Raw genomic sequence first — 25868 nt, 5'->3', positions numbered from 1 at the left:
TCAGTATCAATTATTTTCACTCTTGAGCAGACGCGCAGGTTTTCTTTACAAAAGAATGACACTTTCAGAGTAGCGATTTAAAAATGTTACAACATAGAGGTTATACAGAAAATTGTCTATGCAAACAACGAAACGGGCTTTAGTGTTGTTATGTTGCACTACCCAACATTTCCGGAATTCAAAGAAGATAGAGCAGAAGTTAATTGATGTCGAAATACTATAGTGCCAATGTCTATGACATATAATAAGCCGTTGACTGAAAGGTTGCTGTCTCTTTACCATAAGGATTACAAGCATTTGTTGACTGTTGATCTGTTCAGCGTTTATCTTTTGTCGCGTGTTGACACTGTAATTCGTTATATCGAGGTATGTTTTACGTTTGGGCTTCCGGATTATGTTCGTTAAATCGAAGAATTCGTTATATCGAGGTACGTTATATCGAGGTTGTATTCCATACATTTTACTGTAACTTTGGCCGGGACCTAGGATATCGTTCGTTATATCGAGGACTTCGTTAAATAGAGGTTCGTTAAATCGAGGTTCCACTGTAGATCGATCTACAACTGTTACAACCTAACTGTAACACTTCTATAACTTGATAAAATCTGTCTAGTTTAACAGAAGCCCGGGACCAGAAGCCAGTAAATACGTTCAATATAAAACTAACACTAAATGATTTTTTTAGTACAGCTAAATAAATATCGAGTGTAGTATTAAAAACCGCTTTGATGTCAACCTGTAAAAAACGTTGGAAACTTTACAAATGTTGCAAAGTTCCTTTTATAGAAAAATAAAGGCACAGGGTAATGCAATTTCTAAGCATTTTAGAAGTCACCCCCTAAATTTCCTTCATAAATGCGAATATTGACTTAAATCCCGTTCGCAGACGTCGAGTCTCGTCTTCCTTCACTCGAAGATAACCTTGTCACACAATATTCCTCTCACCGTTACGTGACAAACTATAACGGTTGCGAAGTTAGCGTGACGTCAGAATGAGTATATACAGCGACTGTATGACGTTCGTCTTGCAAACTAAAATACTTTAAAGAATAATTCAACTCCTATTCTTGTGGTGCTTCAGGTTCCTGTACTTGAGGTGGAGGATCAGATCGTTCAATGGCGGGTGGTTTTTCTGCATCTTCTGTAGTCTCGCTGTCTTCCTTTGGTTGTTCGGGGGCTGTTTCGGCTGCTGGAGAAAAGGCAGCATGCACAGTGATAAATACCTTGAGCTCCAGTTCACATGCTACCCTCGAGGGGCCCTAAAGTCACACCAACTCAGAACTGTCACGCTGTTTTGACTGGTCCTGTGACATCTAACGTGGCTGGAAAGTGGACTTAAACCCGGTTTTAAAACAAGCGAAGCAAAGTCAACACAGACGGATTTTTGTCTGAAGTACCAACTAAGGATTCGTTCCCATTCGCAGACTAATACTTAACCTGATTTATCCCTGGTTTCCCTGAGGAAACGGAGGATTGTGAGAGCGAAAGCTGAGTCTCTGAAAAGCCCCTGCTAACCACCTCATAGTGACAGCGCAGACATTGACTTGTCACGCAACGTATCATCCGATAAGCCCTCAAAGAATGCGTTACATGCAAAGCAGATAATCCAGGGACGCTCGTCTTAAATGCAAGCACACCAACGCCTTCTTCTGCTTTACATGTAATCCATCAAAACGGAGTATTTTGAGAGATAACACTATGGTTAACACCCGGGGGCAAACGCTTTCTCAAAGGCTTCGTCGGACGTTGCGTCAGACGTTGACTTGGCCTGTCAAGCAATTTACCTCAAGATTGTGCGATGATACAAAGCAGAAGGCATTGGCGCTCTTGCGCTTTTAAACTAACGTCCCTGGAATACCTGTAGGTATCAAGACTTGCTGAACGCACGTTCCGTTTCCTGCTGTCCCCCTGCTTTTTCGTCCCCTGCTGTTTCGCCTTTCTCTTTCCCTCCTGCCTGTTCTGACTCCCCGGCTGCCTGTCCTGATCCCGCAGCTGCCTGCTCCGATTCCCCCGCGGCCTCCTTGGTGCCTCCTTCAGCAGGCTTCTCCTCACCCTCCACCTCACTGGCTGGCTTCTCCTCCTCGCCGGCCTTCTCTTCTTCACCCTCGGTTTTCGCCTCCTCAGTAGCACCCTCAGCCTCGCCTGCAGGCACTGTCTCTTCATTATTCTTCTCTGCTTCCTCTGCCTTGTTGTTGTCTTGTTCTGTTTGATGAATCACAACAGAGAAAACTTTTACCTCATATCCTGACCGGCAAAAGGGACGAAGGGAGACCAGTGAGTAAATAGAGTCGTCCATCACTCGTGCTCACCCTTCTCAGTAGGGAGCGGAATGGCCCAGTTCTGGCCCTCTCTGTGTCACGCAACATCAGGAGAAAGGGACCCTCTCTCTCCATGTAGAGTGACAGAGAGAGGGCCATAACTGAACTAGAAACGGTAAAACCGCTGTATTTACAAATCAGTGGCAGGGGACCCTTTGCCATTGCTACTCAAATTATTATCTTTAAACAAAAACAAACATCTTTGCCGTATCATTTTTGCTTAATTACTACAACCTTCTGGCATCAATTACCCTCTCTTACATGTATAAGCCCCCACTTTAGTGTAATTTTCGACTTTTTTTAAGAAGTTAGTCCCATCTTCGTCAAGGTTAGATACATGTACCACCCCTCTGCCAAATAGAGACATTTAAGTAAATAGTATTATTATATGACAAGGTAGTCTCGAGGTTAATTCAAGTTCTGATTGATTCTTTCTTGCCATATGACTAACCACTTACTAGCCTAGTTTACTGTAGCTGTACTGTGAAGTATTGGGCATCATTACTTTTTTATGGACCTCGCTGAGCTTCGTCTATCACTACACTGCCACGACTCGAGGGCAATATTCCCCAGTATGGCCCTGGCACTCAGTTAGAAAGAGGCTAGAAGTTTCACAGAATTTGAAAGTGAAATGACCTTTAAAGAAAAGAGTAAAGTAGAAAAGAAGAAAAGAGCGGGGGAGAAGGTATCAGAAAGTGGGCAATAATGTTAGATTTTTTTGGCTCAACACATTCACAAAAGATCTTCATGTTGTAAAGCCACTTGAAATAACTGTTTTTTATTCAATATTCAAACAAGTGCCATGCCAGTTCAACTGAAACTTGAATTGACAATGAAATTTACTAACTATAACTTTGGAATCATTACAATTTTCTGTCCATATAATTTTGAAATTAACTCTGTCCAATAAATTGAATTATACAATATTAATGTACCTTTGATAAACTATAAATGTGAAACTGTGATATATATTATTTCTCAATTTATCTTTAGCAAATAACTATATAAAAGTTTCTTTTATTATAATATTTAAGAGCATAAATTGTACAAGAAAATCTTCAATTTCTTTGTAATGATGTAAAATTCACAATTTAACAGATCTGAAGAATTCTGCAGGTCAACATGTAAATTCATATATCGAAACAAATATTAAACTGTAATTTTCTTTATCATTCTCTTTGTCATAGAGATATTTAAATTAAGCTTTGAAAAGATTCAAGAACAAAAGTTACGAAACTGTTATAAAGGCTTAAATGTGAAATTAATCAATTGATGCATTCAAAGACTTTCATCAATGAAGATGACATCCTGATGAGTTTTACATGAAGCATGCATCTGATCTAGTCAGGCTTTGGCTTTCCTGCATCACAAATGAAACAAAAAATCTTAGTAAACTAGCTATTACTAGCAAGGTATTTGCAGCAATGCATCGGATGTAGTCAGTCAGTTATATAAATTAAAAATATTACTCAGGATACAGCTGATCTTGAAGGAAGTTTGTTAATTGACCCCGACCATCCCACAAAACTTTAGCGAATGACGTAAACTTTAAGGTGGAAAAGAAAGTTTAAAAAAGCATTTATTCATTGTTAGTTGGTTGTTGATGATGTCCACTTCATCCTCCATTGTATCAGTGCAGTCTATACTGGCATGCCATTTTTTCCCTGTAAAACTATTTATTAGGTCTAAAAATAGCCTACTTGTGAATTTGATTGTGTACTTTTTAACACAAGTTCTGTTGGTATAAAATTTAAGGTAATTCCTTAGTATTGCATTGCACATCCCTACTTTGTATGATTTTCGAGTCATTAGCGTGCGCACATGAGCGCGTGTATGTACAAAATGTAAGAGATTTCCCTCAAACTAAGCTCGATAGCGAAATAAATGCTCCTTTTCTCTTAACTTAGCACAGTGATCCCCACTTTTTATTTCATAATTTCAATGAGAACAATATCCTCGGTACCTGAGAAAAAAATTAGCAGAAATCTATGGCTACTTTTTTGGCAAATGAAATAAATACTACAGAGGGAGACATAATGGGCCCAGGAGCGCATGTCCAAATTATGTTTGCTTTAAAGGATAAAAAATGCAGGGTATTTAAAGACATTTTTTTCTGGGACGTAGACGAAAAACAATCAAAGAAAGTCAAACTCTGTGTGATATAACACGCTGCATTGAAAAATAATCGAGCTTATTTGTTGCACACAGAGATTACCAAGTCACCTAAATAACCATAACGGTATTTGGCAGCATTGTGGTGTGAAAACAAGCACGGTGACCCCCTCTTTTTACTACGTTTTTAATATCTCCTTTTCCTATAACAACATCATACCAAGTTTCATCAGAAATCTATGGTGGTTTCTTTTACTAGAGAATCACCTAAATGGAAGGTTGAACACTGGAAAACAAAATCACTTTTTCAAGAACTTTTTGATTAATTGGCACTTTTGGGACTACTGTAAAGTGACAAAAAATTACATGCCTCATTCACTCTTTACTACTGACAGTAACTGAACAGTTCCAAGCATAATGTCCCCCAAAAGTACATGTATCGACTCTCCAAAATTAATGTAGCAATGAAATTTCAGTTGCAAGTAAATAATTTCTAAAAGTAGTGGACCCAACTGAAAGTAGTGTTTACATTCTGAAAGAAGCAGCTTGAAATGGTCTGAACTTGACTTGATATAATGAAATGTTCAATGAGTCAGAAAAACCTGGTGAGGTGATAAGATTACCTGGGCAATAATATTATTGCAAATTAAAGTAATCATACAAAAAAAACAGGACTTCTGATAGGTCGCATAAAAAAAGTCAAATTTGGCAGGATTTTCAGAGACAGTTTTTTGCAACATTAATCTAAGAACGCCTGGTACACGTGGTTTTGGGATGTTGTTTACTCATCATTGCAGTGATGAAGTTAGACTTGCCACAAGTTGACTGCGAAAATGCGAAAGCAAGCGAGTCTCAAGACGACGAAATCAAGGGACAAAGTCCCGAGAGGAGCGACGATCTTAGGTGGTCCCACCGGACCACCTAGTTGTCTAATCTAGCGGAAACAGGCTTTGAGAAAGTCTATGATGAAGTTCCAAGACAAATTTGGAAGTTTACTGCAAGTGAGCCCCAACAGCCAAGATGAGTTTCAAATATGTTGTACCAACATTTATTATATGGCTAGCTCCGTGAGCGGGCAAGATAAATATAATCCTGTGCTGTGACTGGCTACCTGAGCGGGCAAGATGGAGCTATCTTGCCTGCTCAGGACTATCCGCCGTGTCCCATAAAAGAAAATTCTGCAAAAGCCATATAATAAATCCTTTATTGACCAAGCTTGTTCGGTCAAGATGGCTGGATATTGCCCTCATTCTTTTTTTCCAAGTTTATGGACCTCGACTCCATCTTGGTCCATAAACACGCAAAAAAAGAACTTGGCCAATATCCAGCCATCTCAACCTCACACTTGCTCAATAACCCATATGTATTTGGTAAGATTACTAGTAAATTTTGTGCTGTTTTGTGTGTTTTTGTGAATTTTACAGGATTTTGCGGATTTACTTGAAATTGGCAGCTCCATGACCGCACGAAATTTCAGAAGCCCTGAAAAAAGAAAGGCTAACTACATGTATATTAATTGTTACCCTGTTTTGATGTTGTACCTATATGACTAAATTCTTTTTGAAATGTTTCATATTTCTAATTGAATTTACAAATTGGTTAATTAATTGGCTTAATATATGATTGTGCATACAGTATAAAACAAAGATTGCTGTTGTAAAGTTTCATTTAAAGACTTAATTAATATTTTATTGAATGGATCAATCTGTATTATGGCAACCACTACAGCTTAACCTGACACCCCCTCTCCCCCCTCCCCCCTCCCTCCAGAAAGTTCTGAAAGTCAGTATCCTCCCAAAGCAAGGGGCCACAAATGAGTAACCTAGAAAACAGAAAATGTTCAATCCAATCTCGAAATCTCAGAATCCTTTACACATTGTATGATAAGTAATGGAGACTATTAAATATGTGTTTTGTTCCATCTTGCAGTTGAAAATCATTAAATTAGTCTCATTCTCGGATTTTCCAACAAGGACCTTAATGTCTCGGTGAGTTCTCTCATTTTACCTCAATGGCATTTGTTAGTACCCTTAACATAGCAACAAAACTTGGCCTCGGCCTCAAGTCTGAAAGTAACAAAGATTGTCACTTTCAGAACTTTATCACCTTTTGATTCTGTTTCAGTACTAACCTTCAACCTCATCACCCTCCGCAACAGGGGCTAAAGTGCCAGTAACCTCAGGTGGTATCGGCCTTGGTGTTGGGTCAATAACGACTTCTTCACTGGCTGCCTTTTCATAAGCTTCCTGTCGAGCAATAGCCTCCGCTTCCTCTTTTCTTTTCTGTTCTCTTATGAGCTCCTCGGCTGCTTCTATTCTTTCCTTCTCAAGAGCTTCTTGCTCTTCCAGTTTCTAGAAAGAAATGTGAGTTCTAAGTTTAAAAAAAATGAAGAACATTATTGGGTGATTATGCAGCTTCTAGTATGATATTCTGAGTATCATGTTAAGAGAAAAGGCAAAGTATCAGCAGTGGTTTCATTGCAGGTTTCAGCAGGGCAGAAGATTACCAGCTTTTTAACCAGATGGGTGTCCAGGCATCCTGTGGACTTAAAATGTTACTTTATAACTAAGCAGAGCAGAGTCTGTAGTACAATTTGGCTAAAATCCTAGCTAAAAGTCTGAAGACAATTATTAGTTTTTGCAGGCAGGCAGAACATTTTTAACCGAACTTAAATTTTATAAGAAAAATTTCTCTCCAGATGGTCAAACCAGGCAGACAAAATCATCCCCATAACCCATCAATTTGTCTGCTGCCTGGCCCACAAATTGTGAGTCCCCTGTATTAGCCACTTGAAGACTTAAACTGTAGACGTTGTAATTTGGTATATTACTATAACTTTACGTCGTAATGATTTCAAACTAGTTTGATTTGCATTTCCTTTGGTCCCAGATTTAATTATAGCATACATCTAACAAAAAGAAAAAACAAAAATTAAACTAGTGAGAATAATTGTGAGTTCAAACTCTTGACCAAAGCCTTCAGTAGTGAAAATCTCACGTGGATAAACAAAAAGAAAATGTTCACAACAAGCGAAAAAGAAACTTCTTATAAAACAGTCTGCTCAGTTTTGCTGCCACTTTCCCTTGTAGGAATATTCATTAATTTTTCACCATGCTTGGAACGCTTTTCCTGTAAGCTTTAATGTAATTCTCAACTTAACTGATAAAATATTATGGCAACAGTTTAAAGACGCTTTCATAACGAGAAGTACTGAAAGGAGAAGGCAAAGGACTGTGAAATCTGTGTTATGAATGTTCGTCATCTTCGTTTAAGACTAAGCTTACAGTGCAAAAGTAAAGGAAGACAGTGAAAACGATGTAAGAACAAATGTCTTTCGAGCTTACCTTCTTTGCAAACTCTTCATTCTCGACATATTTCCTGAGCCAGTGAGCGAGATATTCGATCGGATCAACGGGCCTTTTCTCGGCTATTTCAGCCAGACCAGAAGCAAGCGCATTTCCCACGTGCTTTTTGAGATACTCGGAGTCCATTTTCCAAAGTGAAATCAAGAAATTTACCCCCGATTCAACCGAGGATTTCAATCCGTATTTTCCAAACTCGCTGACTTGTAACCACGGTTACTGCGTGAAACCGCTGCAGCGAGGACGTGCATACGCATGGTGGAGCATACACTGCTTCATGTATTCTGTATTGTTGTGTGTTCCAACTCGTTTCTTGCGGAGGGAGGGGGTGGCGTAGAAAATGAATCCCTCCCACCCCTCCCCTTTATCACTCACCTCTCCCTACTTCTTCCCATTTTTTGTTCGCCTCAGGCGCGTTCGATCCCCTCGCCTGGAAAAGGAAGCGTCTGCCACCCAGGGTTAAAAATAGAATTCACCTGAACAGAAGAGGAAATGGAATGAGCAGTTTGATTCATTTCCTTGTCTTTAAAGTTTGTCTGTCTCGCTATAAGAACGAATTTAAATAAAGCGGAAGAAGTTGAGAAAATTAGGAAATGCAGACATCCTGGGCATCTGGCTAGCTCACGAACATTCGGTGGATGTACTACTCAAAATTAAAGTTTTTGCCACGGAAAACAATTAAGGGAAGCAATTAAGATCCGGTTAAGAGAGCCTTGTTTGAGTAGAGACAATGGCTTGGAATTAGCCAACATCCTTAGTTTAAATGATTGATTGATCGATAGATTGATTGACTGATAAACTTACCTCTACTGTTCAGTAAAACTTCCTCTAGCGCAATATTTAAAGTACAATATGTAAGTCTGCCTAGTAAACTAATTAGTAATTAATAGAGTATCAAGAGAATAGAAACCTATCATATTACTAAAGCTGCTTCAGTGATAATGAAACCCCTTTTCAACCTATACATTTTTATCTGAAGGTTCGGTTGAGCGGAACGAAATATTATTTCCTGCGGTTTCCTCTCCGAGAAGAGACTTATTTGAGACCTGCAGGAAGAGTATTAAGCAATTTTGTCTAGGCAGATCACAACTTTGTACAACAAAATTCTGGAAGTACATTTCACCAAGACATGTTGTCGAAATATAAACTTAGAACACGTCTCGCTGAGGTTTCGTATTTCCTCTGAGAAAAACGATGGTTATAAAGTTATATATGTTCTCTTTGCAGCGAGGGAACAGGTGTAAAGGCAACAAAAAGTTAACGTGAGACAAACTGCACGATCGGAATTTCTCGTGCCACGTGCAACGTGCGCTCAGCCACGGAGGCACGTTGGGGGCGCTGTCCCTAATTTGATCCAATCCCAATTTGTTTTTCAATGAGAGCAAAAGCTAGCCAATCACAAACCGCGTTTGAATGGCATGCTCTTCATAAATCGAATTGCATTTCGTCATCCGCATAACAATACTATAGTTCGCTCCCCGATGTGGAGAGAGAGTTGACTAATGTTTTGGCGCGGAATTACTGGTTTTGCTCAAATCGGAGCACGTTCTTTACCTAAGGTTGTTCAAAGAAGAGGCGGCCTTCAGTTTGCCGCAGTTTTGAATAGATGTGCGCGTTATTTCGCCAGCGAAGCCGTCCCAGACAATGAAATATCGACTCTTCGTCTGTGGAGTGATGGTGGCGGGGAAGAAGTTGAGTCGAATCCCTTTGACGATTTAGGCGCTTGGCACGACGCTGAAGCGAAATCCTTCCTTAACAATGTTTCAGTGGACACTGTTGGTAAAAGTACAACCATAGGACATCGACAGGCGAACGAAGACAGTTTTAAACTTGTAGAATTACAGCCAGATTTACACTACTACGCTGTATTCGATGGACACGGCGGGTCGGTAGCTGTGGACTTTGTAAGCGATCACCTTCACGAATGTATCACTCACTTTTACAGCCGGGATAAAAGCATCGAAAGTGTGTTAATCGATGCTTTCGAAAAATGTAACAGTGATTTGGAAGAGTATTGTAAATGGTTAATAGCAGAAGGTAAGCTATACGGTACTCATAAATTTGGCCTGCGTGCTTTTGTTTACGAGACAGTATGATGCAACTATCACTGGCGCTAAAGGTCGCTGAAACTTGCCCTTGAGGCAGTTTACGCATCGTTGATTGTCCGCGTAAAGATTTTGTCGAGTTGATTATGTTAATTCACGTTAATTTTTTGTTTTAATACGCTCCTCAAATGAAAGTTTCTGAGAATTGGTAGGTTGTTTGGGGTCCCGATAATCTTAAATTATTATGTTTATCGGTTCATTGCTGAGTGAAGGTCCCAATGACGTAGGTCAGCGTATTCTATCTGTTCCGCTCTTGTTCACGTGCGTACTAGAATGCGGACTATTTTGAATATCGAAAGTGGGCTTTTCAATTCCTTTTCAGTAAAACGTACTTGTTATCCTTTGCAGATTTGATGATACAAATAATGTTATTTTGTGGAAAATGAGTTAACTTATATGTCACTCGATTCAGATAATTTTCTTTTCAAACCCTGCATGTTTAAGAGGTTAATTGAAACAACAACAAAATTCAGAGATCAGGAGGTATCAGCTATCAGGAGGTCCTATATTAGCCCAAACAAGACTAATAAGTCATGTAACAAGACGCATAACTGCGTAAACTTGGGCGTCTTTCCTGGCATATCGAGCTGTAAACACCAGGAAATCGACATGGTGAAGTCTTAGTTGTCTTTTGTCGATTGTTTCATAGCTCTACCATAGTGTTGTATATAACCCACTGTCCATTTTTTTAGGCCTGGTCTGTGGTCTGCGTTTTTTTTTTAAGTAAAGCAATGAAGGTTTTGGCAGTAAAATGCTAACTTTCAACCTATATGATTGCATTTGTCCATCTCTGTGGCCAACAGGATTTTTAAAAAATAGATAAAGTATTGCTTATTGAAATGAACTCAGATACTAAAATGTCATGTTTGTTCTATGGGTTAACACTTTTCAACCCAGCTTGTTTCAGATATTGTTTTGAATGATTGCATTCTTTTGGTTATAGTATGATTTGGGAGAGTTTTTTTAGACAAGAAGTAACTTTTCTTTTGTGGAGATTTTGGAAAATGTGTAGTTTCTTAAATTATCCATATCTCTCACATGGAAGGGATTTTTTCTAATCCCCCCACTCTAGAAATTTCAATTAAGCGTCATACATTTCCTTAAAGTTTTTGGCCTTTGACACCACTGCCACCCTCAGGAATTTCCAAAGTTTGCAAGGATATCTTTTGTTAGCTTCATCCCCCCTTGCAAATGGTATTGTTTTTTGGAAAAAAGGGTTTTTTGATTGAAATTGGTGTTTCATGGGAATTTCTGTTTGTCAGTATGTTTAAGGAGTACTTCAAGCTTTTTGAATGAAGAACAATGTTTATTGAGCAAATAATTACCAATAAATTCTGATCTATGTTTTTTGTGAATGTAAATGCTTATGTAAATGCTTGTTTGTTCAGTACAGATAATCAGTCGCCTAGATAGCCAAAGTAAGCTCCAGATGTTTACACTATTTTCTGGCCGCAATGTTGGCGTACCGCGGAGGTACTCGTCTCTGTAAATTTGTGCGAAATATTTCGATGAATATCTGAGCTTGGGAAAACGCACAGAATTAAAAAGTAGCGAAGTGTCATCTTTATTAATCTCCTATAACATCACAATTTCTTGATTTAATCCACTAAATGGTTGTCGAATAAATTTTTTATTGCGTCAGGATTGCGTGACAGTGCAAGCCAAGAATTGTTTTGCTGGGGTCAACGTACATGCACATTAGTTTGTTTCAGCTTAAATGTACAATAATTCACTACATGGGTTTCACTCTTGTAAAGACACATAGCACTGTTACAAGAAAATAACAAGAAAATATCGTTTAGTTCGAGATTTTATCTTTATTATACTTAACGAAGTTTCTCGGCGCGTTTTACTTAGGTGTACTCGAACAGATACATTCGTAAACAAATTTTCTAACCTTTCTGCTCTTGTTGCTTAGACGTTCTTGAGTTTGTGCTGGGATTCTACTTGGTTCATGATCATACGATGACGCTTATGAAGATGCTTTTTATCAAGTTGAAGAGTTGATAGACCCGGTTGATGGCTCCTTTGGTATAACATCATTCTTGACAAATTCACTCAAAATGTTCGCTCGTAAATTGATCTCTCGTAAGGCTTGAGACCGACCCGTTCTGAAAACGCTTAATGTCCTTTAGTGTTGGTCTACCTCGAACGGTGTGTTCGTTTGTATATCATTTCATCGTCCCAGAAATGGAATCCGTGCTAACTTTTCACGACAACAACTTCTGTAAATTCCATGTGCTGTATGCTTGCACAGGTGACGCATGCGCTTTAGAGACCAGACGGCGATTTGTGACTGAACGCAAACAAAAATGAAGGGCAATTTTAAACTTGGGCTCCCTTTGGGATACGCCCAAGTAATAATTTTGGACAGTGTATGTGTCATGCAGGTAATTGGATAGTGTTAGTGGATTTGACACACTGGGTGCGTTCCTTTGGGATGATCTGGATCAGGATCAGTGATCCAAGATCACTCGGATCATGGTGCATCATAGGAACCAATGAATCCATGAACAGAGTGGATTTGTCTGTTCCTTTGATGCACCTTGATCCAAGTGATCTTGGATCACTGATCCAGATCTGGATCACCCCAAAGGAACGCACCCACTGTGTATATTTTTGAAGCTGTATTTTTATGGGTTTCTTTCCTTGCATATAATATTTGTCCAGTCAAAAACAAAGGCAACTGTTTCGTTTTCATATGTGTTTATGGTTACATTATGTTATGGTTAACAAATTTTATTGTAGGCTGATGTGACTAAAATAATAGTAACAGGACTGCATGTTATCCAATTTTGCCTGTGATTGTACAGTCACGCAATCCCATTCCCAGAGTCTTCGTTCCCCTTGACCAGCAGTTGGAAAACGAGAGCTCTGGGAGCAACCATTTTGAAATAAGCAAATTCTGGTGATTCTGCCCATCTGATTTCACTGCACAGTCTGCATCTATGGCGCATGCCTGGAATGGTTGCTCCCGGACCTCTCGTTTTCTGACCGCTGGTCAAGGGGAATGAAGACTCGGGAAACAAAATTGACAGTGATGTGATTTAACAAATCGGACTCCTGCCACATGGTCTAAGAAAAATTTCGAGGAGTCCAAAGGTTGCCAACCATCAAATCCTGGGTGCCCAGCACTTTAGCTTATATGAAAAAAGTAAGTTTTTCCAGTCACCCAAAGGCATTAAAGCTAGTTACCTGTGGCACCCGGGCACTCCTAAAGCACAGCGATGAATTATCATGAAATGTTTTCATTTTATTACTCGTGGATCAGTTAGTCAAAAAATCTTAATGTTGTGTTTGATATTTTTTCTTACAGGGCATAATGAGAATGTTCTTCATTGTGGTACTACAGCGACTGTAGCTCTGTTACAGGATGGTACTGATCTGACAGTGGCAAGTGTTGGCGACAGTGGTGCTCTGATTTGCAGACTGGGAGAAGCTGTTTCGCTAGCAAATGCACATCACCCGGCAAGAGAGGAAGAACATCAAAGAATAAACTTATTCAATGGCTGGATCGATTGGGGATTAAATTCTCCCAAAGTTAATGGCAGACTGGCAATGACACGTTCGATCGGTGACTTTCATTTAAAGCCTTATGGAGTCATTGCCACTCCTGAAATTCAGCATCTCAAACTGGACCATAAGACAGATTCTTTTATTGTTCTACACACTGATGGTGTGTCGCACGTCATGTCAGACAAGGAAATAACAGATGTAGTCCAGACTTGTCCTGATGCTGAGCATGCTGCCAATGTATTGACTAGTTGTGCCATTCAGTATGGGTCTGAGGACAATGTCACAGCAGTCGTGGTTCCCCTGAGATTATGGCCTAAAAACAACAAACAGTGGGTAAAGAAGGAACACAGTTTGATAAAGAATGTGAGAATTAATTATGTGTAAAGATCATTTTTGTTGCTGGGATGTAATATATTTTTTGGTTTTTCTATTTTGGTTTATATTTTAGTTCTTAGTTCAAAATACTAATTCTCCCTACTGGCTCCACTGATTTCTTTTAATTAGTTTCAGGGATTTTGTATTACATCACCAATATTCCAAAGATCTCAGGTTTCAATAGTGTGGTGCACTGGCTTGTGACCATGGTCTGTGTACTGTATGGTTATTTACCAGCTCACTTGATGGCCCACTTAAAGTAGAAATAAGGGAAATATTCAGTGTAGAATAAGCATAATGTATCAGGGGCAGATCTAGGGGAGGGTGCAGCTGGAGTGCATACCCCAAGATAAAGCCTTCTTTGTATTTGCTTTTAAAATTTGTTTACCTTACCAGTCAGTTACCCCATTTCTAAGTGGTGCACCCCCTCCTAAGAAAAATCCTGGATCTGCCCCTGCGTATGAACCATAATTAATAGACTGGGACCCACACTAGTTTTTGTTCCTTTTTTGATTGTGGGGGGGGGGGGGGGGGGGCCTGAACTTTACACAAAGACATGGTGGTTTCTTTTGTCTTTAGCAACTAACCAAAGAAACATTTTGGTTATGTAATTCATGCACAGCTTATCATGATCAGTGCTAACCAAAGATTTTTTGCACGGTCATCAATCTTCTAACATATTTACCTTAAGTTATATTGTTCTGCACCTTTGAAGTTTGCTGGGCTTCATAACCATCCTCGTTTGGTCACTCTGAATATACTGTCACAAAATTTGCCTCAGAAGGCAAAATAACCCATATTTTACTCTTGATTATGCAGTAACTCTATGCAGTAAATATTGAGTTCAGTGGTGACTGACAACAGTGCAGGCACATTTAAATAAAAAAAATTGTGAGATCTAAGCAATTTGCCGGGCAAAGAAAAACGATGATGTGAGTGGTCAAAATTTAAAATAATGATAATATTAGAAAAAAAAATCCATACTCCTTTACTTTTGTGAGCAATTCAGTTGAGCAACTGAGGAAATCACAAAAACTACTCTTCATCAACGGACATACATTGAATCGCATTATTTCCTTATTGTATATTATATTTATTTCATTTTAGAGTAATTTGCTTTATTTTTATATGTAAATGTTGAGTGCTCTGAACACACCATTAATCAGGGTCTTAGCCAGAAAAAAATATGACTGAGGCAAAATCCTTGATTAAATTTTCTTCCTAGGTATTTAGCAGTCTTTTGCCTTCCCCCTTCAACAGCAAAAAAAAAACCAACAACAGAAATGAAACAAATGACTAAGGCAAGTGCCTCGGTTCGCCCCATACTAGCTATGGCTGTTAATATTGCACTACCTTGTGTAGACAGTTATGTCCACATAATTTCTGTAAATGAACTCGGCATCCACCTGTGCTTGAAAAGTTGCTGAAGTATGTTACAAACATGTAAGTGGTGGCAGATCTTGGGGAGGGGCCTGGGAAGCCCACTTTCCCCCCCCCCCCCTTATTTTGGGTAAAAAAAATTGCAGAAGGAAGAAAAGCCGGCAGGGAATGCCAAAAAAACTGCCCCCCCCCCAGGATCTGCCACCCAGTAAGTTATTTATGTTGTGTATGGATTATTAGTATTATTTATCTGGATTTATTAATAAAGAATAGATAAAGTCCTTTAACGTTGACGGTTAATTCTTCTTCATTTTGTATTCTTCTACAAGCCCGGCATCTTGGTGCTGCAGGGCCCGTTTCTCGAAGGTCCCGAAAAGTTTCGCGCCCGAAAAGCCGTAGCAAAATCTCAAGCTATACACATTTATAATAAAGTTTCCATATAACGCGCGCTCTGATTGGCTGAAACAGCGTGCTTTATCAGAGAACAGAGCACGGGTTGATGACGGTAAGTTGGCTTCCAAATTTTTGCTTCGGAATTTTGACAAATTTGACCCAAATTAAACATCCCCTGTGACTCAGACAAACGCACTGGAAGCGAGCTATTTTTCTGCAGTAAATATGGCTCACAGAGACCATTGTTAGCAACAGTAGTCTTAAAACTGTACTAAAATAACAAGTTTTGCTAGATTCCCGCCGACAAAACATGTACAGCTGTAGCGAAATACACAAATTCTCAACCTAAACAGTGCTTCAATAAAGACATTAATTTTGTTACGAAGGCAGAAATTATACTAAGAAGTAAAACAACGACAGAAAACAATTGAACTGTCTCTGTTTATGATGAGAAGCTTTATTTTTGTAAATTTACAATTAAAAATGCTCATTTGCTCAAACAACACTTACATGCAGTGTAGTAACGCTCGTTCTCCGGTCATCTCAGCGAAGTAAACCGACGAGTGGTCAGTGCAAAACTTGCTCTGATATTCTCTTCTGTGTTCGAAGTAGAACCAGTGGGAGCCGTTAAGTCTTTCTAACTTTTACGCTAGTTCGGGCAATCTTGCTGCATGCGGCTACAAGCCGTAAATAACTGTAGCTCCTTTCAAATTCAACCCGGCATTTCGCATTTACATCCACAAGCTTTGAGCTCCGCGTTTCGTAATTTCCACTGGAAAAGTGCTCGTTTTCATGGGCCACAATACGGCCGGATTCCTCTGGACTATAAACCTTTACCTGCCTTGAGATCCGTATTTAAAAATTAACTTAAAAGCGAACTTTGAAGGCATCGTTCTTCTCTCGAGAGCCGCTCGAACTTCTCGAAACTGAAAGCTTAGCTGAAGTCCAGTTTGTGATTGACAGCTGTCGCTTCGTTAGCCAATCAAATTATTTGAACAATTCTAACAAGGATTGTGATTGGCTTATTTTAGCGTGCTTTATCAGAGAACAGTGAACGGCTGACGCGACTTTTGCTCGTTTGGAAAATAAAGTTTGGTTTGAAAATTCAGCCGAATGCGTGGGGAAATTATCTGATTCTTCATCATAAAACAAATAAAGAAGCCTCGACTGTGCTCTGTTCTGTTGTAAAGCACTTAGGAAGCGGTAGAGCACTCAAGAAGTAGGGAAAAACACTCGACTACGTCTCGTGTTTTCCCCTACACTTCTTTCGTGCTCTACCACTTCCTGCGTGCTTTACAACAGAACAGAGCACAGTCGGGGCTTCTTTATTTGTTAAATTCATAATATAATCAGAGGTTCTCTTCATACAAGAATTTTCAGGCGTATACACCTCTCTAACTTTAAATACCGATTAACTAAAAATGGCTTTGCAGGCCCGAAAAGTTTCCGGGGCTTTTGAGAAACGGGCCTCTGGTCCTCTTTTCTTTTTCTTTAATTCTAGAGTCCAGACTTGTTGATTTTTACTTCGAGGGTTATTTGAAAGAAGGTCCTATATTATTTCTTTTCTAGTTTTGTTGGTGCCCTTTTTATACATCGGGTTTTGTGGAATGACTGAGTAGGAATTTCCAACAACAGCCAAGGCCTCGTTATCAGTTAAAAACAGCTGATGCAACAGTTTACTGTTCTCCGGCAGTCCACATATGTTAAGTAATGTCCATATCATATGTTTCTTCACGAAATCTGCACAACCACAAGAAAAAAATATATTTCCAGACAGCGCCAACTCCACGTGTTTGTGGAAACTGTCTCCGGTCTTGCTCTTTCTTTCACTGAAGCAGAGATTCTTGACTCAGGTGATCAATGTAAAATAAGACTGAACGATGCCTCGAAATATGGACAACTGTGTACAGCAACTCACACCCAGTAGACTGGTGTAGTATACAGCAAGATTCTGAAGAAAAATATATTTCCAGACAGCGCCAACTCCACGTGGTTGTGGAGACTGTCTCCGGCTTTGCTATTTCTTTCACTGAAGGAGAGATTCTTGATTCAGGTGATCAACGTAAAATAAGACTGACCGACACCACAAATTATAGACAACTGTACACAGTTTAAAAAGACGAGGCAACAGAGTTCTAAAATTTGAACTTTTCCACACTGAAACGTATCAATGGCATCCGTCGCAGATTGACAGACTGACGTATGTCCAGTACAAGGTACAAGGCAGGCACCGCGCAGGGGGAGGGGCTGGTAGGGCTTTTGCCCTCACTTTTCACGAGATTCAAATTATGTCATTCGCGATTTAGTCTTAGATGTTCGTGGTGGTTTCTTTTTAATCATATGACGAATACATAGATATCAGAAACAAGGAGCAATTAAAATTATTATTAAAATTATTATTACGTTTGTTAATTTCAGATTCATTTCCAGCCATTTCAGAGGACATCAAATCAATTTTCGCATTTAAGCACCCCACTCAAAAACCCACTGCGCGGGCGCACATAAACTAAAATTTTAAAATATTTTATTCGCTTATTTCCAAGCTATTGAAAATACAAAATATATATTTTTAAAAATGATTTATAGGGGGGCAGGGGGGGGCAGTTTTGTTTTACTTGCCCTGCCGGCTTTTCTTCCTTCAGTCATTTCTTCTTTTTCACCCAAAATAAGGGAAGGCCTGGGCCCCCTGGGCCCCTCCCCTAGATCTGCCACTGAAAACCATCCCAATAGTGGACTCTGCACTAAAAACTACAAAAAAATTCACAAGAAGTCTCTGAATAGGAGGCCTGGTACCTCAGCATCATTGGTGTGGAGCCTAGCCGCCTAGAACAACAAGACATGAACCCAAAATCAATATGGCGGAAAAGTTGGTTGCTGTAACTGTAAAATTAAGGCAACGTGGGACTTATTAAGACAGCTGTTTTTCTCTATGCTGTTAGTATGCTCATTTTTCAGATTAAAAGAATTAATTGAAGTGAAAAAAGGTTTAACTACAGCCGTCGAACCTCCGGTTGCGACCACCTCTCGTAAGCTGCGTAAGCGACCTGCGGCCTCCCATCAGCGACCAGTTTTCCAAATTACCAATTGAAAAGTTTCTGAGTCAAATCACTATATTTGAAACCTCCTGTAAGCGACCACCTCTCGTAAGCAACCGCGACCACTTTCAGAGCTGAAAGATTGAAATTTTCTTTTGTTTTTAACCTCCAGTAAACGACCGCTTGAAAGATAATAGAGCAAAAATTGTATTTTAAAAAATTGTATTAAAATTAACATTATCGCATTCCTGGGTTGTACAAGAGACGGGCATTTCACAACGGAAAGTAGCGGATTTTTCCTCGAAATTGACTTTTCACATGAATATTGAATTTAAAACACGGGATAATATAAGTTCCTGCAGTAACCATATGCTAATGAGGCAAAATTTTGACCTATTATGGCGTAAGTTCTCGTAAGCGACCACCTCCCGTAAGCGCTTACGGGAGGTTTGACTGTACGTCATTACTTTTGTTTTTGTTTTTGTTTTTGTTTTTTTTGGAAAATGGCTAAAATTTGGGTGTGTCGGGCGACGCTAAACGGAGAAAAAAAAAGAGTACGGCCTGACAAGAAATTTTTTAAAACAGAATAGTTCACAAAGGTCTCTTATCATTCGGTAAGTGCGTACTTTGTTTTCTATCTCTGTAAGACTGTAAGTAGTGAATATTGTAAGTATTGTGACGTTTGTATTTAAAAATAAATAAATTGAAACAAATAAATGAAACAGTTGTGACAAAGGCTACAAGTCGAACGTCTCCAAGACGGCAACCTTGGAACGGAGGAAAGTGGCCAGAGGAGGTCGTTATGGGTAGGTTGGGGTGAAATATGACCCCTTTGTCTTTCTCGGGGGTGCAACATTCTTATCTTTAAAAAATGCTTATTCTAGCATGTAGATAAGTAACGCAACTAAGGAGGCTGGTAAAAAAAAAAAATTAAGGTGGCTCTGAATTCCTTTACAGAATGTTTTTAATCTTTGTAAAATGTTCCATCAGGTCATGCTCATCACAATTCGGTAATAAAAAATAGGGGTCACCGAGCTCGTTTTTGAGTTATAAGCACTTAAAAGCTAAAGTTGAAGGAGTTTTCAACAGGTTGTATTGTTGCTATTTTAACCTGTGATATATAAAGGGTGATCGCGACTTGCATATTGTTTCCCAATGATTAAGCACTTGTCTAATACCATTATTGTGGCATCACGTGATAAACAATGATAGCATTCATCATTCAAAGTATAGCTATAAGAAAAGTGCTGGAAACTGTTGCCAGCCTCCTCATGATATATCAATAAAAAAGAAACAAGAGACCAACGACGCACGGTACGATCAAGTTTCGTTATCTTCATAAAAAAGTGCCCCCTGGTGGCCATAGCGCTGAGGTAGCCGTTAGTGTAGGTTCGACTGTACTATTGAATGGGTGCTACCAGACTGAAATAAGCATAAATAGCATGGGGGTATCTTTCTGAGCAAATCACATGTACTCTTTCTGAATTCTCTTTCAAGAAATTTTGTTTATTAGTTTTCCTTCTCAATCACACAGTTACATTAATTGAATGCACAGCGTGAGAAAGCCACCGCTTGTAATTGTCAGCACACTACGATACACTTTTGAGCAAATCCATTTTCATGGAACTGACTGTATCTGATTTGCCACCATCACATTTACACAGGTCGTCTAAAATATAAATGAACGTCGTTAGTAGATCTTAGCAGTCTTTTGCAAGCGCCTACATTGTGTTGTAAACAAAATGTACGTAAGATTATCTGGCATGCAACTTTGTAAGGACAACCAACAAGCGAGTGTCTTCTTGCTCGCCCTTGGTAAGAATAATATAGGAAAAGAACCGGTCAAGCAAAAGAAAGCCAAAATACAGATTTTAGCATGTGCGGCTGGAAAAAGCCATCTGTGTTTTTCAAAACCATTGTTTGTTCGTTTGTTTGTTTGTTGGTTTGTTGGTTTTTTCACCGCGTGCAAACTTTTATCAAACGACTTAATATTTCAGTGGGCAAATAACTTAAGTCAATCGATCAAATTGCTTTCTTGCCGGTCCATTATTTTTCAAGTATTCGGGACCAGGAACCATCCCGAAGGATCCCACGTGATCTCTCTTGATGATTTTCTCAGTTTTAGTTTTACGCCTTACTTTATTGCATAAAGAACATTGTGTTATTGGGGAAACAGCGGGTCATCCCGAGGAGGCAGCATTGCCGTGCTTGGGTAACCAAATAGCACAGAAGTTAGTTCGTCTTCTCCACTCTAGGTGGAGCCAAAAACACGCCGGTAGCTTCCTTTCTTTATATTATAACCACGTACGAGTATAGATTTAGCTACCATAAAGCCACCTACAATTAGTGCCCCAGCAATGTGCATCTCCAGCACAGCAAAAGAGATTGCTTCCGACGTCCACTAGAGTCTTTCCTAAAATACAAGAGAAAATCAAAATATTTTTTAAGTATTGAAAGGAGTTCACCACATTGCACTATTCCTTCTGTTGCTTTCTGTCGTCACGACGACCTTGAACAAGAAGAATTACAAGAGGGATGCAACGGCTGTTTCTTAAAATATCTGTTCGATCTTTAGCCCATTTATATTTGGCCGGGGAACCTTAGGGCACTGACCCTCGATCGATAACCTAACCCTTAGCTTGAAACTGGCTAGTCCCTTGTGCTGTACTTGTCAGATGTTTGAACACGATATAGCAGACCAGAGGTTCGAATTCCGTTGAAGCAGCCTCTTATTTTCGCAACTGCCTAATTAGACTTGTATAATCTCTCAGGCCTTTAAGGAGGCTGGCAGCAGTTTCCAGTACTTTCGAATTCTCAACAAGTATACTTTGAAGGATGAATCCTATCATTGTTTATCAAGTAATGCTACAATAATGGTACCACTCAAGCACCCAATCATTAGGAAACAAGTTGCGGTCATCCTTTTAATATAACATGTTACTATAGCAACAATACAACCTGTTAAAAACACCGTGAATTTTAGATTTGATGTCCAACAGAAGCAATTAAGTAATGAAAGAATGAAAGATGCGAAAGCAGCCATAACAAAGGTCATTTTTCCAGCAGTGTTATGGCTGCATTCGCATCTTTCATTCTTTCATTATTTAATTGCTACTATGGAATTCATATACTTGAGCCGAGTATTACGTCCACTGAACATATAGGGCCGAACCCACACACGACCGCTCTCATGTGGCTTTGATAGCTCAGTTGGTAGAGCATTGCACCTGTAACGCAAGGGTCGTGGGTTTGAATCCCGTTCAGAGCCTGAAATTTTTTCAGGTCATTTTCCAGTAGTGTCATGGCTGCATTCGCATCTTTCATTCTTTCAAGAATGGTATTGTTAAAAATGTCCAGTCCTGACAAATGTTATTCATTAAGACAGTGCGATTTTGTACATACAGTGATCTTATAGTGATTCTCTCGAGCATCGGCGATATAGCCCCGGGGGGGGGGGGACTCCCATATGGAGTGGACGGGGATGCTCGTCGGAAATTTTGAATTTAACCCCTAAAAGAGACCAGTTTATAAAACAGACAAATAAAAAGTACAGTGACTTTTAATGATGGCGAATTTGTTTATATGAATTGAGTAAATATGAAGAATCAAAATTATTTCTGTTTTGTTATTTCTTCGCGTGCAACCCTTAACGAGACCTTGACGGTTAAAAATAATGACATTTTGCCCAGAACACCCTACGGGAGACCAAAATCTGAAATTTACACCCCTACGCGAGACGACGAGCATCCCCGTCCATTCCATATGGGAGTCCCCCCCCCCCCGGGGATATAGCCTCTGAAGATAGAAGCACAAAGAAAAGGACTGTTATCTGTGGTTCCAATGACTGTTTGTTTCGTTTTGTTCTTCTAGGTTATATAAATCGTTTCTGTCTTTCTCTTACCGAGCCAGGGTCTTGTCATATAACGATGTATTTGTTATTTTACTCTGTCATTGTTTACATCATTGTTTCTGGTTGTGAAGCTTTCGCGCTTTTCCTTTATTTGCATTTTGTCTTTGCCTTCATCTCTTTCTATATGCTTAGACAGCCATATATGACGATGAAAAAAATTCTTTTTTTGTCATGAGCAATACCGAGTCAAAATAAACACTTTGAAAACGGTTATCATTAAATAATCCCATTGAGTTCTACTATGTAAAGTGAAATCAATTAGGAAAGCGTTCAATATTTTCTAGTTTTCTTCAGTAAAAGAGCAAAATGTAGCTTTTGTTTCAAAGTTGTAATCAATTGATCAAAGTAACTGAACAAATGTGAATGAACACCTCAATGTTTTTTCCTCATGCTATGCACACTTACCCAAAGATGACAAGAACCAGAAGGACAAGGGTTAGTTGAGTCATTTTTTCTTTAGGAAGGTAATTTGCTGTGGGATATGAAAATCCAAAAATATCATGTGACCAACAAATATTAACTTTAAACTGTCTTTTACCGTTAGGAAGTTTTCTGTTTAGTAATAATGTAATCGTACTGTGGAAGCAACAAATTCACGAACTGAAAACAACACTAATGATGTGGTTCTGGCGACATAAAAATAATTCCTTAGGTCAACTTTGTGAAATTTATAATAAATCTCTGAGAACTATAACAGACTGGAAGTATTGTTCTTGAAAACGTCTAGCTTCTCTAGATATTAACGGGGATTTTGATTTATCCGACAAAGGCTGTAAACTGCCAGCTAAGTCTCGCTCAAAAACACCTCGAGTAGTTTCTTTTGGCGTTTGTGGGTGAAAATACATCAGTCTGAAGAAATGATTCTTACAAAGAAGATTGGCAAACCTATACAGCAATATAAATCTGTATACTGAAAACATAACTGTATTATGCATTTCCACTAAAAAGAGATATATATATAAAAAAAAACAGGCAAAAAAAACAAACAAACAAACAAGGGAGGTCGGTTAAAATAAGCGCGAAGATTATTTTTGTTGATTAGTTCTCTTTGACTGCGACCAGTTTAAGACACCATTCAAACTTCTAACTGTAATAAGCTTAGATTACAAAAAAAGACACTTTTATCATTCCCGAAGTCAGAATCTCAAAACTATGTGACGGGGAAGGCGCTCACAAACGTGTGACCAGAAATTTAGGCTTCGCTTGACGTTCTCGAAATGCCCGAATACGGAATTCTACAAAAATTAAATTAATTGCCTGGAAACCTCATCAAGACTTGAATAATCATGTTATGGATTCAGTGAAACAAAACATTTGAAATACTAAGATCGTTAAACCTGATAACAGCATAAGCGAAGTTACGAAATTCAGCTAGTGTAGGAAAGTCCTGCAGACAATGCGATTGTAGTTAGCGACCCTTTTCAAGGAACTGGAAAAATATTGTATGATAAAAATCGTTTGAAACTTACGTGGATTTTGTCCCCGTTTGCCTGTTAAGTAAATGATACCTGCAAACAGTAAAGAGAAGGACAATTAGCTCGGCTCACGATTAGACCAGCAATGAAGATTAAACAGCATACTTCGTCTTGCTTGATCCAGAACGTTCCTCAAAACACAGAGAAGTGTGGAGAAACATTTGAGCAAATGGAGTGAATATAGGCGTGCGAACAATAGTCTTCCCATTGGTTACTAATTACACCACTTCTAGTTATAATTGAAACGTGCCTTGCAGGAAGTTGCCCAGGTTCCTCCATCAGTACCAGCAGCAATCCCAGCGATGCTGTTTGTTCCAGATCTCACTGTGGGGGCTAGTGCAACTGTTAATGGAGGTTCAGACCTAGCTGAAATCAACCCCTCTCCTAGCAACATCGACCAAACTGTGCAACAAACCGTGGACTCCGGCAGCAGTACAGCAAGTAACTGGTTCTTTGTAATCTGTCGGTATGCGTCGGTTTTCTGTACACTGTCGTTCGCAGCTCGTTGTTGTCGCGGTTTACCGGACAGTCTACAAAAGGAAGTTTTTCATTTTCTTCGATCTATATAGTAAACTGGATGTCAATTTCGTCAATTTCGTCTTTTTGAACGCCGGTAGAGGTGTCGTCAATGTAGCGTAACCAAAGCGGTATCGTTTGTCGGCAAGGTGCAAGGGCGCGTTCCTCCACGTGTTGCATCACAATTTCTGCGACAACAACAGAAACAGGCGACCCCATGGCTGTTCCATGCAACTGTTTGTGGTGTTTAGGGTTAGGGTTAACCCTAAACCCTGAAAGTAAGTCGATGTAAGGCAAAGGTTCAGTAAGTCCATGATGACTTCTGTCGGTAACGGTAGTTTAAAAGTAGATTGTTGTATAGCGGTCTCGGTACACTGTAATGCCAATTGAAGTGGAATACTGGTGAACAGTGATTTCACATCAAAAGACACAAGTTTGCAGTCGTCAGGTATCCGTACTGTCTCAATAGCGTCAGTAAAGTTCTCCGTAGATTGTAGTTTGCGTCTTGATTTGTCAGGAAGGGGTTGCAGTATGGTCGTCAAGTACTTAGACAGTTGATACGTAGGGGACCCACAGAATGACACTATAGGTCGCATCGGTATACCAGGTTTGTGCAGTTTCGGTAGTCCGTAAAGTTTCAGTGGTTGTGGTACTGAGCACCTCAGTTGATAGTAGCGTTGAGTGTCAATGGCGTCAGTCTTTTTAAGCGTAATTATTTAGTTGTTACGTTTACGTTGAAGTGCTGGCGTCAGGTCGCGTTTAAGTTCTTCGTAAGTTTGTTTGTCGTTAACAATTGCGTCTATTTTGTCAGAGTAATCAGTCTTGTCCATAACAACAGTGGCACGTCCTTTGTCGGCTGGTAGTTTAACAATGTTGTTGTCGTTTTTCAGTCGTTTCAGTGCTTGTTGTTCGTCTTTTGTCAAGTTATTGTCAGGTATAGAGGCTGATTGTACCGTGGAGGCAATTCTGCTTCTGATGTTATCCTTGGCAGATTCTGATAAGTCTCGCTGACGAGACAGAACCGCCTCAACACTAGATACGATAGACCCGGTCGGTATCCGTCTAAGCGTCACTGAGTGTTTTAGTCCGTAGGACAGTACGTGAGTCTCGGTTTCGTCTAAGGGACGGGAAGAAATATCCCTGACCCAGTTATGACTTCCGCTCAGGTTGTCGAACTTGTCAGTCACCAACAACAGTTCTTTTCAGAACTACCCTCACCCGGACGATCACACTATACGAACTACAGATAATCCTGGGTTCAAACCATTTACTAAAACGACTGTATCTCTCTTGTAGGATGGTACTGGTCTGACAGTGGCAAGTGTTGGTGACAGTGATGCTCTGATTTGCAGATTGGGAGAAGCTGTTTCG

At 39.5% G+C, this 25868-nt stretch overlaps 2 protein-coding genes and 1 non-coding gene across 5 annotated transcripts; 2 read left to right on the top strand and 1 right to left on the bottom strand.

The window, feature by feature from the left end:
• Positions 1–554: 554 nt before the first annotated feature.
• Positions 555–8268, bottom strand: LOC145494061 (uncharacterized). Of its 2 annotated transcripts, none has more exons than XM_081473531.1 (4): positions 7775–8268; positions 6562–6781; positions 1888–2202; positions 555–1186 (listed from the first exon to the last, which is right to left on the bottom strand). In XM_081473531.1, exons 1-4 carry the CDS (start codon positions 7919–7921, stop codon positions 1062–1064), a joined length of 807 nt encoding a protein of 268 aa, XP_081329657.1. In that variant the 5' UTR covers positions 7922–8268; the 3' UTR covers positions 555–1061. The 2 variants fall into 2 exon arrangements, with proteins under 2 accessions (XP_081329657.1, XP_081329655.1); XM_081473529.1 differs by having other exon boundaries at positions 555–1189; positions 7775–8266.
• Positions 8269–9029: 761 nt separating this feature from the next.
• On the top strand, positions 9030–15459 carry LOC145494059 (protein phosphatase 1K, mitochondrial-like). Of its 2 annotated transcripts, XR_014050229.1 has the most exons (3): positions 9030–9829; positions 13214–15298; positions 15382–15459. XR_014050229.1 is itself a non-coding variant. In XM_081473527.1 (2 exons), the coding sequence occupies exons 1-2, from the start codon at positions 9295–9297 to the stop codon at positions 13795–13797; spliced, it is 1119 nt and encodes a 372-aa protein (XP_081329653.1). In that variant the 5' UTR covers positions 9030–9294; the 3' UTR covers positions 13798–15459. The 2 variants fall into 2 exon arrangements, 1 of the variants encoding a protein (XP_081329653.1); XM_081473527.1 differs by having other exon boundaries at positions 13214–15459.
• A 6332-nt stretch (positions 15460–21791) lies between these two features.
• On the top strand, positions 21792–21864 carry Trnat-ugu (transfer RNA threonine (anticodon UGU)). Its single transcript has one exon. It is a non-coding gene; the product is annotated as a tRNA-Thr (tRNA).
• Positions 21865–25868: the final 4004 nt, after the last annotated feature.

Source organism: Orbicella franksi, chromosome 8, assembly GCF_964199315.1.
Source record: "Orbicella franksi chromosome 8, jaOrbFran1.1, whole genome shotgun sequence".
NCBI lineage: Eukaryota > Metazoa > Cnidaria > Anthozoa > Scleractinia > Merulinidae > Orbicella > Orbicella franksi.
This window is presented reverse-complemented; position numbering and strand designations above follow the sequence as displayed.